Source organism: Sorex araneus, chromosome X, assembly GCF_027595985.1.
Source record: "Sorex araneus isolate mSorAra2 chromosome X, mSorAra2.pri, whole genome shotgun sequence".
Lineage (NCBI taxonomy): Eukaryota > Metazoa > Chordata > Mammalia > Eulipotyphla > Soricidae > Sorex > Sorex araneus.
Genome location: NC_073313.1, coordinates 265,248,331 through 265,265,233, shown reverse-complemented (window position 1 = coordinate 265,265,233; position 16,903 = coordinate 265,248,331). Strand labels below are relative to the sequence as shown.

General features: G+C 44.0%; 1 protein-coding gene across 5 annotated transcripts in view; it reads right to left on the bottom strand.

The window, feature by feature from the left end:
* The window catches only part of GIGYF2 (GRB10 interacting GYF protein 2), a 142,643-nt gene that overhangs the window by 70,617 nt on the left and 55,123 nt on the right, over window positions 1-16,903 (bottom strand). For 4 of the 5 annotated variants that reach the window (XM_055119839.1, XM_055119840.1, XM_055119842.1 and 1 more), the window contains 3 exons: window positions 12,536-12,647; window positions 5,573-5,684; window positions 3,793-3,833 (listed from right to left, as the gene is read on the bottom strand). In XM_055119839.1, the coding sequence (XP_054975814.1) occupies window positions 3,793-3,833; window positions 5,573-5,684; window positions 12,536-12,647 (265 nt within the window). The remainder of the gene's footprint in view (window positions 1-3,792; window positions 3,834-5,572; window positions 5,685-12,535; window positions 12,648-16,903) is intronic. The other variant, XM_055119843.1, reaches the window with a different exon arrangement.

Genomic DNA, 16,903 nt, shown 5'->3' with positions numbered 1-16,903 from the left:
CTTGGATTTCATGCCTGGAGACCACTCAGTGCTGGGATTAAATCCTGGCCCCCACAAACTAAGTATGTGCACCGCGCCCTCCAGCTCTCCCCGGACGGATATTCAAATTATCTTAATTTGATGGCACAGGACATTTCACAGCTGATCAACAGGTCAGTGTGTCCCGACAAATTAGCCCAGCACTGATATTCTGAGAGAATGAAAATTGCAGTAACAATTGTTTAAGATTGGGAGTGTTGGGGGGAGGGTCTGGAGAGGGGCTGGGGACACTGAGATGCCTAGCCCAGATGCTTGGGCTGGACGAGTCAGTGCTTGAGCTGGTAATGCCGTGCTCCTCAGGCCCAGGGGACTGGGGCCACCAGGGCCGCAGGCCAACACTGTACGTGCTCGCTCACTGACAGGCAGGCATGCCAGCCCTTTCTGCTCCCCCTCCAAATCCTGGGCTGCAGTGTTCTTTTCCAAAAAGTGGGTTTGACAAAAAACAAAAGCTCAGATTCACTAGTACCATGCCCCCACCCCAACCCCAGGATGTTTGGAACTATACCCTGCAGTGCTCAGGGAGAACTCCTGGCTCTGCACTCAGAGATCACTCCTGATGACAAGCATCAAACTTGAATCTACCACAAACAAGGGCTTTAGCCACTGTACTATCTCTTTGGCCCAATTTTTCAATATTCTTAACCATTTCTCATCAACTTAAGTTTTCTGGAACTCACCTACAGAGGCCAAAGGGAAAAAACCCTGATAGAGGGTGGCTAAGGAAATTATTCCAACTGGATTAATATCGTTAAAACAAAAATGCCATGAAACTCTGCAATGATCCTTCCCCCACTGGAGATAAAAAATTCAACGTACCTGTTTTTAATAGATTAATCTATGTAAGTAAATCTATGTTAAGTACCAATTTATTCTCATGAAAAGGGAACACTACTTTTCCAAGGCAACCAAGTCATATTTGGGCTTTAAAAACTTGCATTAAGAACTTCCTCCTTACCCACTAAACTCATAGAGATCAAGTCTAATTCCTCTTTCACATGATTGCTAAGCAAATATTTGTGAAGAGTGACCCTACAAACTCTCTTGCCTCCACTCTGGCCTGTCCACTCTTGCCTCTACATAAACAGTCCCATTTATTTCATGTATTCTCCCACGAGGAGCTTCAAATGTGCCACGGTATGGACCCTTTCAGGAGGTGAGTGGCCCCCGGAGTAAACATTACCCCTTGAGGACATGCAAAGGAAGTCTTGGACTTAATGAGGACACTTTAGTTCTGGCAGATGTTGTTTTTGTTACTTGTGGTGCCCAAAATCGAACCCAGGTCTCTTATGCATGCCAAGGAATGCATTTTACCACTGAGCCACATACTCGATGGCTAGTCGTAATAACATTCTAAGTGACCACTACCACCTGACAGTTCCTGCAGGCAGAGTCAGCTCCATCACCACGATGTTGCCATACTGTGATTTTAAATGTCACAGAGAAGACTGCTTTCCTGCTCTTAAACTCTTTTTTGATCCCCACCCCCATCTAATTCTGATACCAAATTACAATAGCTCCACTCCATAGCTAACCTTTTAAAACACTGGAAGACATAATCTGTCACACATCAAAGGATTATTTATTTATATTTATTTATATTTGGCACAAGGCAACTATGAGTAAGAATTCAGTAATTGTTGAATAATGAATCCATATACTTTCATTCCTTAAAAATAAAAAAGGCATTATCACCTCTATTCACTATGTAACTATTATGTCTTTGAGCATTTCAATTACCCATTATCTTCTGATTCCAAACCTTGCACTCTCTAAATCTCCTTACCTTTCCATATCCACTGGCCAGAGTATTAAATAAAGGACAGATGGTAGCAGAGATCCTGACAAATGATCTAAAGCATGAATAAAGTTGTTCAACCAGCAAAAGCTCACCCACCCAGTTGGTTCCAAGCTTCCGAACACCACAATTTTTTTTTTTTTTTTTTTTTGCTTTTTGGGTCACACCCGGCAATGCACAGGGGTCATTCCTGGCTCATGCACTCAGGAATTACCCCTGGAAGTGCTCAGGGGACCATATGGGATGCTGGGATTTGAACCCGGGTTGGCCGCGTGCAAGGCAAACGCCCTACCCACTGTGCTATCACTCCAGCCCCACACCACACTCACTTTCCGACATTTGTCCTCCCCGTGCCTCAGACCCCACCCCTCCTAGCTCATGTGAGACTGAAGCCGACCTCCAACATTCAGTGCAGGCGATTCTACTAAGTCACAACCTAGCCCCTTGATGGCTTTTTTTCTGTTCTTGTTTTTTTCCTGGCTGAGGGTGGGTGTAGGTTGGGCCTCACCCAATAGTGCTCAGGAGCTATTCTTGCAGTGACTGACCCCAGCCATGATTGGGAGATCAGAAACAGTTCCGGGGAGAGAACCAGGGTTGGTGGGACACTAAGCAAACACTTTAATCCCTGTACTATTTCTCTCTTTTTTTTTCTGCTTTTTGGGTCACACTCGGCATGCACAGGGGTACTCCTGGCTCTGCACTCAGGAATTAATTACTCCTGGCGGTGCTCGGGGGGACCATATGGGACGCTGAGAATCGAACCCGGGTCAGCCGTGTGCAAGGCAAACGCCCTCCCCGCTGTGCTATCACTCCAGCCCCTGTGCTATTTCTCTCAGTCTGTTTATCTCCCCCTCCCCCCACCCCACCCCACCCCACCCCACCCGCTGGGACCAAGGGCAATGCCAAGCAGAACTCAGGGCTTACTCCAGGTCCTGTATTCAGGGATCTCTCCAGGCACAGCGCAGGGGACCATCTGGGGTATCAGGGATGCAACTTGGGTCATCAACTGCACGCATGCAAGTGCCCTACCCACCATACAGCTTTTCTTAAATATAAAAACAACTGATGAGTACCAATGCTATGTCAGAAAATAATTTAAATCACTGGCACGTTAAAATGATATGATGCAGACCATTATAGCTACTTATAATCACCTATAATGTTTAAAATAATTTGCAAACTGTTCGGAGAATAGTAACATGTAGTATACTGTTATTTTTAGATACAAATTATCAAACTTTTAGATATAGTCAGAGTAATTTTTTGGTAATTCTAGAAACTGAAAATATGTATGGCAACTTCCCTAATTCTGAGAGTGCCATGAACTGACATATTTTTCTTTCATGTTATGCCTACTAGCAGTCCATAATGTAAGTCCCGTTAGTCAGAAGCACGACCTGTCACTACACATAAATTACGGTCAGTTCGCCAGACACTGAAACCTTGCATGACATCTACTGCCTCTCTCCTAATTAGCCCTATGTAATTTATTGTGAATGTCCTCATCTCAAGAAAAAAAAATTATACTACAAAAAGTTAAAAAATTACTAAGTTAGTAATGGTCAAAGTTTCAGCCTCGCTGACATAAAGCAAACATTCTACCATCTCCCCTAATTTTTCTCATCTGTAAGATGCTAACTACACTAGGAGTTATTAGATCTGTTCTTAACTTGAATTTTCAGTAAACAAAGCAGCCTTAGTAAAGAGTATCTGCTCTGCAAAGAACACACAAAACTGAGTAACGAATCCCCAGCCGGCTCGTCCTCCCTGGTCTCCCCTACTCCAGCCCTCGGGCAGCCAGAGGCCGCCATCTGGCAATGCTGCGACTCCACCTGCTGGAGAGGTTCCGGCTCCTCTCGCCCTGCTCAGAACAGAGCGCAAGGAGCTGGCCTGGGCCTACGGGGAACAGCGTCCAAGTCCAGGGAAAAAAACGTCTTCAAAACTGTAACGAGCCTTACCTACATCTTTTCGTCCTGGCTTTTCAAAACGTCTGTCTCCCCTAAAAAAAAAAAACAAAAAACAAAGAAAGCTTCAACAAAAATTGAAAATAACATCACCAATCCACGAAACACGATTTTCTATCATTCTCTGGAAGAATTTAGTCTTCTTCTAAACTATAAAACTATGAAATAAATGCATGACTGTTGCCTAACATGTGCGCCAAAGAAAAGCGCATACACTGGTGGAGACACACGTCTATGGTCGTAGCTGCCAAGAGCTCGTTTCTCCCCACCAAGAAATGAGATACTTACAGTACAGTTTTCTAGGCAGCTCCTCGAATGTATTTCCCACACCAGTAAAAAACTATCCTACTCTGAAAGGCTGCAGAGTATTACCTGTGGGTACCTGACTGCATTAAAAAGCACTCAGTACTTGGTGTGGCTTGGTTCCTACTGCTTCCTATTATACACACCACACTGGGATACTTGCGCCACTTGCTTACTTATGTAGTTTATACTTCATATAAACTCCAAACACGGAGAAGATGCTACAATAGCAACAACCAATAAAATGTCAATGCATTCCAATAAATGCTAAGTAAATAGCTACGCTGGCAACTAACAAATTCCATTACTGATTTCAAAAGCTCATTCCTCCCGGGGCCGAGAGGCAGCAGAGGGGAGGGTGCTTTCTGTGCACACGGTCAACCCCGTTTGACCCCTGGCACCACTTAAGGTCCCCTGAGCCCCACCAAGAAAAGCTCTGAGCACCACCAGGTGTGGTGAAAGACAAAAATAAATCTTACTACCTTAAGTTGGGGCCATTTTTACTATATGTGTGTTGGGGGCTGGGAGGGGATGGAGGAGGTCGCAGAGCAATAGCACCACGGGAAAGGCGCTTGCCTGGCATGTAACCATCTGATTTCATCCCCCAAACACCATATACGGCCCTGAAGCCACTAGAAGCCACTCAGAACCAGGAGTCATCCGTGAGCACCTCCAGGCTGGGACCCATCCCCAAAGACAATAAATAAGTCTGGAGGGGCTAGAGTGGAGCCCCACACCTAGCAGTGCTCGGGGGACCTTAAACACTTGGTGCTGGGGACGAAACCAGGAGGCTAAGTGACATTCAATGCAGACGGCTTTCCCCTGTACTCTCTAGCTCTGGCCTTACACTTGAAATTTTCTAACATAAAACTTGATGCTCAACAAAATGAACAGCACTTATTTTTTTCCCGGTTTGGGGGCTATACACAGTGGTGTTCAGGGGCTCGGGGGCCCATATACTGCCAGGAATCAAAGATAAGTTTCCTGCATACAAAGCATTCACACTGGCCATTCAAAATATTCTTTAGGAGGGGAGGTAGAAGGAAAGGGGAGGGAGATGGAGAAGGGGAGAAGGAGAGAAAGAGCAGGGGAAGGGAGAAGGGGAGAGGGAGGTGAGATGGGAGGGGAGCAGGGGAAGAAAGAGGGGGAGAGGGAGGTGAGGAGGAGGAAGGGGGAGCAGAGGAAGTAAGAGGAAATAGAGGGAAAGAGGAGGAAGGAGAGAGTAGCAGGGGAAGAGAGAAGGGGGAGGGGGAGGGGGAGACACAGAAGAGAGGAGAGGGTAAGGAGATGACAGAAAGGGGAGGGATGGAGGGAGGAAGGAAAAATGTGGATTGTTTAACTCGTGGCACCAGGAACTGAACCCAGGGCCTCACAAATCAAGGCAAGCACTCCAAGGCTGAACTGTACCCTTGGGAAAGTGAGTTTTTTGACACCAAGTAGCTTTATATCAAGGTTTGGATCTTTCAGTTACCTTTCCTCCCAGCTCTGCGACCTATGCATTTCCCTGCTACCTCCACGACCAAACACACCCTCTACTTCATCAAAGCTTCTTTGGTAGAAACCACATTCACCTCTGCCTCTGCCTGGAAATAAAAAAACAGAACACATGATAGTCAGCTGTCAGTATCTGGCACGTTTTCAACACCCAAGAGTAATCTTTGCAGTTCTGCCTCTGCACAAAGCAGGATGTCTACATTTAAGTAATTTCCTGAGGCCTGATGGATCTTTATACCTGAGACAGATGATGGCACTTAAATAACTAGCAAGTAGCGAAACCATAGGAAATTGAAAACAGATCAGAAAACGAAAATGAGATTATACCATCGGTACAATTCTAGTTCTGAACAAGAAACAGCGTTAGTAACAAGTTCTTTAACAATTTTAAAGTTTAAGAGTAAAATTCTAAGGCCGGGAGCCAGAGAGATAGTACAGCGAGGAAGGCACTTGCCTTGCATGTGGCCGACCTGGGTTCGATCCCCGGCACCCCATTTGGTTCCCTGAGCCCAGCCAGGAGTGATCCCTGAGTGCAGAGCCAGGAGTAAGCCCTGAGCACCACCGGGTGTGGCCCAAAAACAAAAAACAAAAAACAAAAAAACAAAAAAAGATCAGTAAACCATTACTATAAATTACTTTCTACAGAATTATTTTCAACAAAAATAGAAGAATTGGAGAGTTCAAGAAGATAATGTACAAAATCCAAGCACAGATGCTGAATGATTTTTCTAATCCCACAGAAAGGACAAATGGATAGGGTCAACATTAAACTGTCAATTTGGTAAGTTTTCTAAATTTTTATGGCCAAGGGTTTGACTCAGCAGGAGAGCACATGCCGTGGGTTTGATCCTGGGCACCACCTTCCTCCTCCACAAAAACAAAACGAATAAAAAAGATATGCCACAGCAACCAAGTCACTCTTTCACTTTTGCTAGAATCATAAAAAACAAAAAGGAAAACTTGAGACTGAATTCAAAGCACAGAGGTGGTAAGGGTGTGTGGGTGAAGGGAGACAATGGCCAAGTGTTTCAAGAACAAAACTGGCCTCTAGTTAAGGCAATTTTGGTTAGGCCAAACCAAACTGTGTTAACTAAAGTCTACCCAAACAGAAAAATCATGCAGGGGCCGGAGCGATAGCACAGCGGGTAGGGCGTTTGCCTTGCACGCGGCCGACCCGGGTTCGATCCCCGGCATCCCATATGGTCCCCCAAGCACCGCCAGGAGTAATTCCTGAGTGCAGAGCCAGGAGTAACCCCTGAGCATCGCTGGGTGTGACCCAAAAAGCAAAAAAAAAAAAAAAAAAAAAAGAAAAATCATGCAAATGTGCAGTTATGTACAGGTAAAGATGTTTTTATTTTAAGAACCAGAAACAACTGCAATTTTAAAAACTAGAAACCACCCAATGGAAGTTTGGGAAAATAAATTCAGATAGAACAACTGAGTGAAAACACTGTGAAGTCACAGAGGTTAAAGAGCCGGTCTTAAGATAAATATCCATTATCCTGCTGAGTAACAAGCACTGAACAGCATACATGTAAAATACTCTTATTACCTCAAGGATACAGGTGCAAGAGCTGGGGCAGGAGGAAAAGACACGTAATTCCAGATCCAGGACAGAATGCCCTGCAGGCTTTCTGCACAGACCAAATGCTGCCCAACTAATGAATGCAACCTTGCTCTAATAAGCAGCTAGAAAAATGGAGCAAGAAAGAAAGGAAAGGAGAGAGGTATCTGGACCTATTTATACCTAGATAAAACCTTAACCATCAGACATGGATGAGTTTCTCCCACATAGTAAAATCACCAAAAGTAAAATGATAAATGTGATCGATCTTGAAGAGACCACTAAGTGTACTTCAAAATTTAAATATAAATGGGCAAAGAATAATTTTACATACTTAGGTAGCAATTCTTTTCCTTAGTTACAAGTGATCAAAAAGTGACTCTGAATTTTTAGTTACACATGTTATATTTTACATGAATTTCCTACCAAATGCAAAACTAAGTAACAGAATTATATGTAAGTGATCTTGACTCCCCCTAGGTATGTATTTCCTCTTCTGAAAACTGAACATGTGGACAAAGGCGAAACTCTAAGAATCAGTGAAGTGGAGCCAGAACCACAGCACAATGGGTAGTGTGTGTACCTTGCTGCTGCTAACCCAAGTTTGATCCCCAGCACCCCGTACCACCAGGATACCCTGAGTCCCACTAGGAGTGATCCCTGAGTGCAGAGTCAAGAGTAAGCCCTGACCACCGGTGGGTGTGGCCCAAACAACAAACCAACCAACCAACAAAAGAGATCAAAGTAAGGACCAGAGAGACATAGGGGGTTTAGGCCTTTGCCTGAAGTATGCAGTCACCTCTGGTTCAATCCCTACCCCTGGACTACTGCCAAGGGTTGGTAACCCCTAAGCATACAGCCAGAAACAGCCTCTGAGCATGGCCCAAGCCTTCCCACACCCTTAGGAAAAGAGTTAAAGTGAAACCCCAGTTTCAGTAGCCCTCTTCTTAGGAAATACATACACTTTACTGGAGACCCTAACACAACATCATACAATTTTCAGGGGAGGGTGGGCTTCTCACGCAGTGCTCAGGAAGCCCAGGGTGCAATGCTGCTAGACGAACAATGCTCGGGAGGTCCCGTGGCGCTGGAAGAGAGCCGGGCGGGGTATAGGATAGGCATGTGCTTCCAGCAGGGCACTATCTGCCAACCTCCTGTAATATCAATTTTTTGTTTTGCTTTGGGCCACACCCAGCAATGCTCAGAGCTTGCTCCTGTCCGTGGCTCAGGAACGACCTCTGGTGGTGCTAGGAGGACCTTATGCAGTGCCAGGCATCAGACTGGGGTTGGCTGGACAGAAGGCTAGCACCTTAACTTCTGTACTCGCAAGCAAACTTTCACGCAACACAGGGCTGACCCACAGCAATGACTTCTCCGCTGGAAGGAAACCTATTCTCTGGCTTTACAGAACAATTTCCCCTAGAAAACCATTAAGCACCTTGAAAAACTGTTTCAGTGTGAAAACTTAACAATGAAAAATCGTCTTCAAAAAAAAAAAAGAAAAATCGTCTTCAAGTTTTGAAAGACAAGCACACTACATAAGATGTCTTCTGCCACTGATATAACACTGGCACTGGTTCTTTAGCATACTAAAAATTTTTATAAGTAGACACATAAGATTAAGATTCTAGAGTTTTCCAGTTGTGAAACATAAGGCTTACCTCAAAGTACAAAGCCACTATAATTACCTACCAATGTTGTTCCCATACAACATGAAGACAATGTTTACAGGCTGTCCTACTGTCTGAGACTTCATCCTATTCTTGGGGACATTGAAATAAATATTTTTTTTGTGAGGGTGGGGAATTGCCAAGAACTGAACCTAGGGCCTCATTCACACATACATGGTAAAGGTTCTACCACTGTAATTGTAATGTACGTCTGTGACTGTAATTGTAATGTAACTGTGACTGTAATGTACGTCTAGCCCTAAAATGTACTTCCTTCTAATGGTGACAAAAACAGTGGTTGACAGTTTTATGATATGCTTTTTTATATAGCCAGAAGACAAAGATGACACTTATATTTTGTTTTGCTGCTTGTTTTAATTTCACAAGTTCATAAGAAGTCTGGCAGTCAATTTTCTTTTCAAAATTTCCTTATGTTGGAAAGAACCAAGATAATCATCTAATATGAACTGTTCATGCAAAAAGGAGTCACAATAATTGCTTGAACAGTAAGTTAAGGTAAATGAACTGTAAGTGAGGAACTAAAATCACAGACTGGTGGACTTTTATTGGGGGTTGGGGGGGCTAGGGGGGTCATCACACCCAGCAGTGCTCGGGGCTTACCCCTGGCTCTGAGTTCAGGGATCATTCCTGGTAGGCTCAGGGAACCGTATGGGGTTCCAGGGATCAAACTTGGGTCTTCAGCTTACCTGCTGTCCTATCACCCACCCAGACTGGTGGATGGTCTTATGAGACCAACAAAAAGAATCACAGTTAGAAAATGAAACGAGAGATGAACCGAGAGCCGCGGCACGAGAAGCAGAGCCTCCGCGCCTATTGACTGTGATCCTGAGGTCTCCTAACCCATTTTGGCACCAGAGCGGATTCTTGCAGCCATCCATTTTGACTGTGATCTGAGCTAAAATATTAGAAACCCAAAACCACGCGGCCGCTATCGCGGCCACGCGGACTCAAAGTCTTCACTCTTACCAATGAAGAGAAATTATTAGATGATGCCTATTCAGCAGGCATGATTGTTGGGGAAAATTTCCAATCAATAATAGTGAGTTCTGTATGGAAATATGAAATGTACTCAATATATATAGGGAATAATGGGAATATCATTAGCTACTTAGATGGGGGTGGGGTGGGAGGGGGGTGTATTGGGGTTCTTGGTGGTGGAACGGGTGCACTGGTGAAGGGATGGTGGTTTAATCAGTATTTGACTGTGACTTAAACCTGAAAGCTTTGTATTTTTTTTGTTTTCACGGTGGTTCAATAAAATATTTCTTTAAGAAAAAAAAAAATGAAACGAGAAATAGTTTTCATAAAGTCAGTTCATTCCCTTAACTAAATTCTTCCATAACAATATGCTAACTAAGTCACTATTTACAATATTTATTATTTTCCACATGGTTGCTTAAGTTCTGAATGAGTCCTCCAGTATGGCTTGGCGGGGGCCCCCAAGCAAAATGAAACCAAAGCAATTGTGGGCGCAGGAGGCAGTCCAGTGGGCAGGGCTTTTGCCCCGCATGCGGCCAGCCTGAATCTCATCCCCGGCACCACACGTGATCACTAGAGCCCTGCCAGGAGCGATCCCTGGAGTCAGCCCTGAGCACAGGAGGGAGTGTGGCCCAACAACCAAGAGTGGATGAACTCTGGATGGGAACCCTAGCCTACGGGAAATCCTTCGCTTACTAAAGACAACAACAACAAAACCTACAAAGCACAGAAAGTTGTTTCATTTTAGTTTTGCCCGATGGTGCTCCAAAACGAGAGCCAGCCCTCAGCGCACCGAGCCACTCATCCCTCCATATGGATTTGAAAGCCTGTTTAGATGAGCTGGTGGGTATTTGCTGCACCTAAGCTGATGGGTCACTGGAGGGACACAAACAGCTGGCTCTGAGTCCCATTTCTTGACTATTAACATCTCTTGGTCTGTGACTTGACCTAAAAAGCACTAGAGGCAAAATCGCCCTGAAGAGTCTCTCCTCCCTTCCTGCCACACAATACAGAGACACACAAGAAACTCACTTGACAGCCAGCTCCGGAACTGTGCGTCACGGAGCAGCCAAGCTCTCTGCACCCAGGGCTCCGAACTCACATGCCCAGGCCTCACCACCAGCCGTCTATCAGAAAGGGTTTTGATCTTCCCCTTATTTTTTTAAAAAGAGAATTCTAACAGATTTTACAAATGAAACAACTGTTCCGAGACTGACTGCTAGAGAAACACATATCCAACCCTGTAGGAGCACTCCATCTACAGGCGGAGAACGTCAGCTTGCCCTTTCTTAGAGCACCTGCAAGGTCTTCACAGGAACGTGCGACGGGCTAGAGCGTCTGAAGACTAGGTGCAAGTCAGACAATTAGTAAGACACTACTTAAATATGTCTTAAATACGCCAAATTTGTGCTCGTGCCCGTCTGGAAGGTGTGATATGTGGAGAGAAAGGCCAGTCTTTTCAACTACCCAATTCATCCGTTTCTAAAACATCTTTTAAATGAAACGATAAGATATCTTTAGGTTATTGCTAGATTTAAACAAGTGCTCAGATACTTGCATTACAAATATCAAGACTGCCTTTACATAGCATAAAGTCAATAAACCCAAAATAGGAAGCAAGCATCAGAAGAAAATAAAAAAAAGAATCCTTCTTAAGAACAACGAAACACTTTTAAGTCTCAGAAAGTGATTGATACTGGCCCCTCCTCATCCCCAAAAGAAATGGCACAACCCAGGGGGACAGAGCACCTCAGACACAACTGGGCAGTGCTTTCTGTTTGCTGAAAGAAGGTGAACATCTAAAGAGTTGAGTCATTTTTTTTCCCCTTGAAAAAGAGGGACTAGGCCAAGTAAGTATGGGAACCTCTGGGTTACATATATTCTATATCACTGTCATCCCTTTGTTCATTGATTTGCTTGAGTGGGTGCCAGTAACATCTCCATTCATGTCCCTGTCTCGTGCTAGTATAGCCCAATGGTGTATTTGGGGCTCTTTCAGGGTCAGGGGAATGAGGACCATTAGTTGCTACTGTTTTTGGCATATCGAGCACGCCACGAGTAGCTTGCCAGATACCCGGTACATAAATTATTCCTGCTAATTATTTTTTATTCTACTTCCTGTAGAAGCCCAAATATTGTTAAGAATTTTTTATTTAATTTTTTTTGGGGGGACAAGAGGGACAACACCTGGAGGTGCTCAGGTCTTACTCCTGGCTCTGCACTCAGGAATCACTCCTCATGGTGTTCAAGGGACCATATGGGATGCGGGGATTGAGCCTGGGCCAGTCACATTCAAGGCCAGCACCTTACCCCTCATAGGCACCCAGTAAGAGCTTTTTTGATGAAAGCCTCCCTTGACTGGCACACTCCTGGCCTGTGGCTCAGGAAACACAGGCCAGAGAGGATCACAGGACTCTGGTGCCGTACTGGCAGTCAAGGGACTTCCGGAAACTCTGGCTCCTAAAGTGCCAGGCTCCCTGGGGACAAGGAATGTAGCTAAGAATTTACCAAAGTTAGTTAGAAAATTCTAGAATCCTTCACACTCCTCTCTCTCTGAACTAGAGATAGTACTGCTATGCTCCAAACCAAGAATTGTAGAGCAGCTAACTCAAGAAATGGGTCAAAAATCAATCATTCAGCCTATTTGGCATGCAGTTCAGATGAAAGGGCAGTTTTTTTCCTCCTCCACGATTCCATGCAAACTCACCTCTCCCTCGTGAAGAACTTCGACCTCTGGGAGCCCCCACCACCGTTCCTCCTCCTCCTCGTCCTGTCAACCTCAGGACAGCAGCACTATTTACAGACATGGAAAAGTTTCTCTGCCAAGAAAGGAAAGGAAAAATGAGCGGAATAAAACAGCACGTGGCTCTTCTCATCGCCCAGAGCATCTACAAAAGGGCATCTAATTACCAGACGCCATGGGTAACCGCGGGCACACAATATACTACTTAAACCTGGTTTTTGCTGAAAATTTCAAATGAACATTTCACATCCGCAAATAATGAAAACCAGCACCTCGCAGGACGCCAGGCTCTGTGCGGAAGCACCAAGGCTACTCTATCAGAAAGCAGATGTGTCGCATAGGTGGACCAAAACAGAAAATTCGGTCAAAAATCAGGTTTCAGAGGGTTCTTCCCTGGAAGGCAGAAATTCGACACCAAAAAGTTCGATTCAAGTGTAGTATTAAAGAGCATTGATCACTTTTGTCTTATTCAGCTTACTAGTGAAAGTAACACCCAATCAATGTAATAAAGCTGTAGAGAGAAAAGCGGAACAGAAGATGAGGGCGGGATGACGATGAGGGCAGCTTCTAAGGCAGGAAGCCGCCACAACCTGGGGCTTAGTACGGAGAAGGGACCACTATGACACGGATAGTTGGAAATGAGCCCTCTAGACGTCAACTGAATAATGAAGGAAGTATAGTAAGACGTTTGATATGCTGTCAGTAACAGTATTTTGAACCGTAGTATTTTGAACCACAGGGCAGCCTGACAAGCAACCTTTCCGTCGAACCACATGGCCACAGTCTCAGGATATGACATTCTTATATCTGTGAAAACTAACAGAAGCACAAAGATCTTTAACTGCATCCCTGTCAACCAAGAGGTTGAAAGTCACGATAAAAGTCATGATCATCTTTGGCGGTGGTCTGCAGTAACTTTGTACACCAATAATATAAACTTAAATACTATTGGAACCATATTATCGAAACCATAGCAGCTTTCTTTAAATCATGATCATCTCTATGTGGGGAATGCAATGCAGCTGTTAAAAACTGAGAGAACTACTTTCTAGGCTGAAATATACTGAACTGCTAATATTCACCCATCTTTACTTCATAAAAACTTATTTCATGTAACATTTAAGAGAGTTTCTCTGAAGGACAGGACAAACTTCCCAACATGCCACACTGACTATGGCACTCACTAATATTGCACATGCTGGCCCTCTACTAGATTAAGAAAGGTATATTTATTCCTAGCTTGCTAAAGGCTTTTTATATATCTTCAATAATGAATTTACATTATTTATATTAGGTAAAAATCACTTGGTAATTAATCATCACAAACTAACTTCTACGGATTTATTTTCTGATCATTCCATGTGCGAATGTTTTGTTGGAGCAAGTAGTATGAGATAACTTTGTTCTATACCTGCCAAGGGGGCGGCTGGGGGATGGAGAGAACCAGGGGACACTGGCGGAGGGAAGTTCACACTGGTGACAGGACTGGTGTTGGAACACTGCATGCCTTAAACAATTCTATTAGGAGCAATTTTGTAAATGACAATGTCATAAAAATTAAAAGTTTTTTTTTTTTAAAGAAAACCTTATTTCATGTGGTCAATTTGACAGCTGGAAGATATAAAGCACAGGCTTCGCTGGAGGAAGACACATCCAGAGGCTGGAGCACATTCATAGGCTCAATTCTGTGTCTCATTTTCCATATTTATATGTGGGAAGGAATATTTATAGCACACTTAGCATAGTATATTTATAACTACCTCATAAGTTATTACAAGCACTTGAACATCAAAGAGTTTGGAATAGGGACTGGCACATAACAGAAGCTAAGGCAACATTTTTCATTATCTCCTAAACAATTGTTCAGGTGATAACAATTAGGTATACAACTGTATACATAGTATACCACCATTTGTGAACACATAAGTATATAAATACCTCGAGCCATATTTTAAACCCCTGGAAAAGAACACAGGGAAACGGAAATGGAGGCCATCTGAGGAAGAATAGGTAGCTTCAGAGTTTGAGTGACAGGGGTAGACAGGTAGGTAGTACAGGAGTTAAGGCACTTACTTGGTCTTACAACCAGGGCTCCATTCCCTATAGCACACATGGTCCCACAGGCACCTACAGGAGTGACCCCTGCACAGCCAGGAGTGAGGCATGAGGGCCACCCGCCATATGTGAACCCAAAATAAGAGAGTCTGGTGAATAACAGACTTGATTTTTCAATATGCAAGCTCATGGAAACTTTTATGTATGTGCATTTATTATCTACTCAAGGACACACATGTTTTATGAAGTAATGTTTCGATGTAAAACAGATGCCATGCATAGATCTGTGCTTCTCAAACTAAACATTAAGTTTTTCCAGAACATCTTTCCTCTATTATTTTACAGATAATTATATATAGAGAGATAACACAAAATTAACTTGCATTTTAAAGATGAAATACCTACACCAGATAAATTCAGGAAATTTAAAGGTCTGTGGCAATAATCTATTTGCTGTACAAGTATTCACCTCCCCCAAAGGAATAATCAGGTGAGAGGTAATCAGAGCTCTAGGAACAATCAAACAACTGCCAAAGGGGAACTGACCATACAAAGAATTGTCATGAAAATAGTCCTGAGTCCTGGGGACAGAGAGATAGTACAGGAGGTAAGGCACTGGCTGTGCACGTGGACAACCCCAGTTTGAATCCCCGGCCACACACATGGTCCCCCTATGCAATACCAAGAGTCATTTCTGCGCAAAATCCAGGAATACCACCCAAGTGCTCCAGGGTGTGTCCCCAAAACCAAAAGAAATAAAGATAGTCACGAATCTTTTGCCAGCTTTAAGCACTGCCCCATTCCAACACAGTTCATAAATAACAATGGCTACCAAGAGATGGAAAATTCTGAACGTATTTTAAAATGAGCCCTGCTGATCATGTCACCACAGTGAAAATACTTAAATGTCCCTAGAACTATAGGAAGCAAGTTAATTCATTAAAACAACTTTCATATTGAAAAAAAAAAAAAAGAGGGCTGGAATGGTAATATAGTAGGGAGGCATCTGCCTTGCACTCAGCAGATGGGGGTTTGATATCCAGCATCCCAGACAGTCCCCAGAGACCTGCCAGAAGTGATCACTGAGTGCAAAGTCACCAAGCACTGCCAGGTGAGGCCCCCCACCAAAATGAATTTCAAAAGGCAACAACAACAGAGGGCCAGGAAGGTTGCTCAGTGGTTAGGGGTACATACCTAGCATATGATAGGACCTGAGTTCACTACCCAGCACCACATTCTTCCCCCACCATTTCAAACACTATCAGGTATAGTCCTGGAGATCCACAAGCACAGCTAGTGTTGTCCGGTGGCCCTAGTAATGCCATGTCTAAGCAGTGAATTCTCCTGCTCCACTAGCCATATACTGTCTGGGGTGGCCTCTGGACCACTGGAAAGTTGCTTGGGAAAGCCAAAAACAAGACAAATGCCTGTAGTCATTCCAGAACTAATTTTGGTGGTATGTGTACTACATATCTTCCTTTAATCTTTCTCAACTTGTTAACCAACAATTTCCATGAGGCATCTGTTGTACCATCTTTGATTTTTCAAAGGATTTGTTACTACATTTGTTACTACATAACAATCTTAGTTACAGATGATCAGCAGGGCTCATTTTAAAATACATTCAGTATTTCCCAACTCTTGGTAGCCGTAGATATTTTAGAGCTAAGATTGCTACGGTGTATTTCATGATGGTTCCACTTCTACCTTGGAGGCTGGGGAGAGGGCTCAAAACACTGGAGCACACTATCTGCATGTAGAAACCCTAGGTTTGATCCTTAGTACTATGTAATTTCCTAAGCACTGCTTGAAAAAGACACCCCACCCTCCCAAAAGCCTGTCCTGCAAGGGTAACTCCTGTATTTATCCACAATTCAGTCTCTAATATCTACATTTCCTGAAGAAAACACAGAATCAGTAACATGCATCTAATTTTTTTAAGAATCAGGACTGGGGCTTGGTACCGAGGTTAAGGCACATGCCTTGTATATGCATGAACAAGCTCTTGCACCAATAACCTCCTAGAAATAGACAGGTGTCGTCCAAGGGGCCCCCAGAACTGCTGGCAGCCTGTGGACCCAAGTGGCACAGCAGCCTCAGACCCTCACACGACGGGCCCTGCTGACCAAGGAACACCCAAGGTGGTCACCCTGAGCATATTTAAGGATGATTCTGCCACCAACCACCCAAAAAGACATTTGGAAGAACGGGGCAGGAGAGATAGCTCCAAGAGCTAGAGCAAATGTTCTGCACGTGAAAGGTCTGGGTTCAATGCCC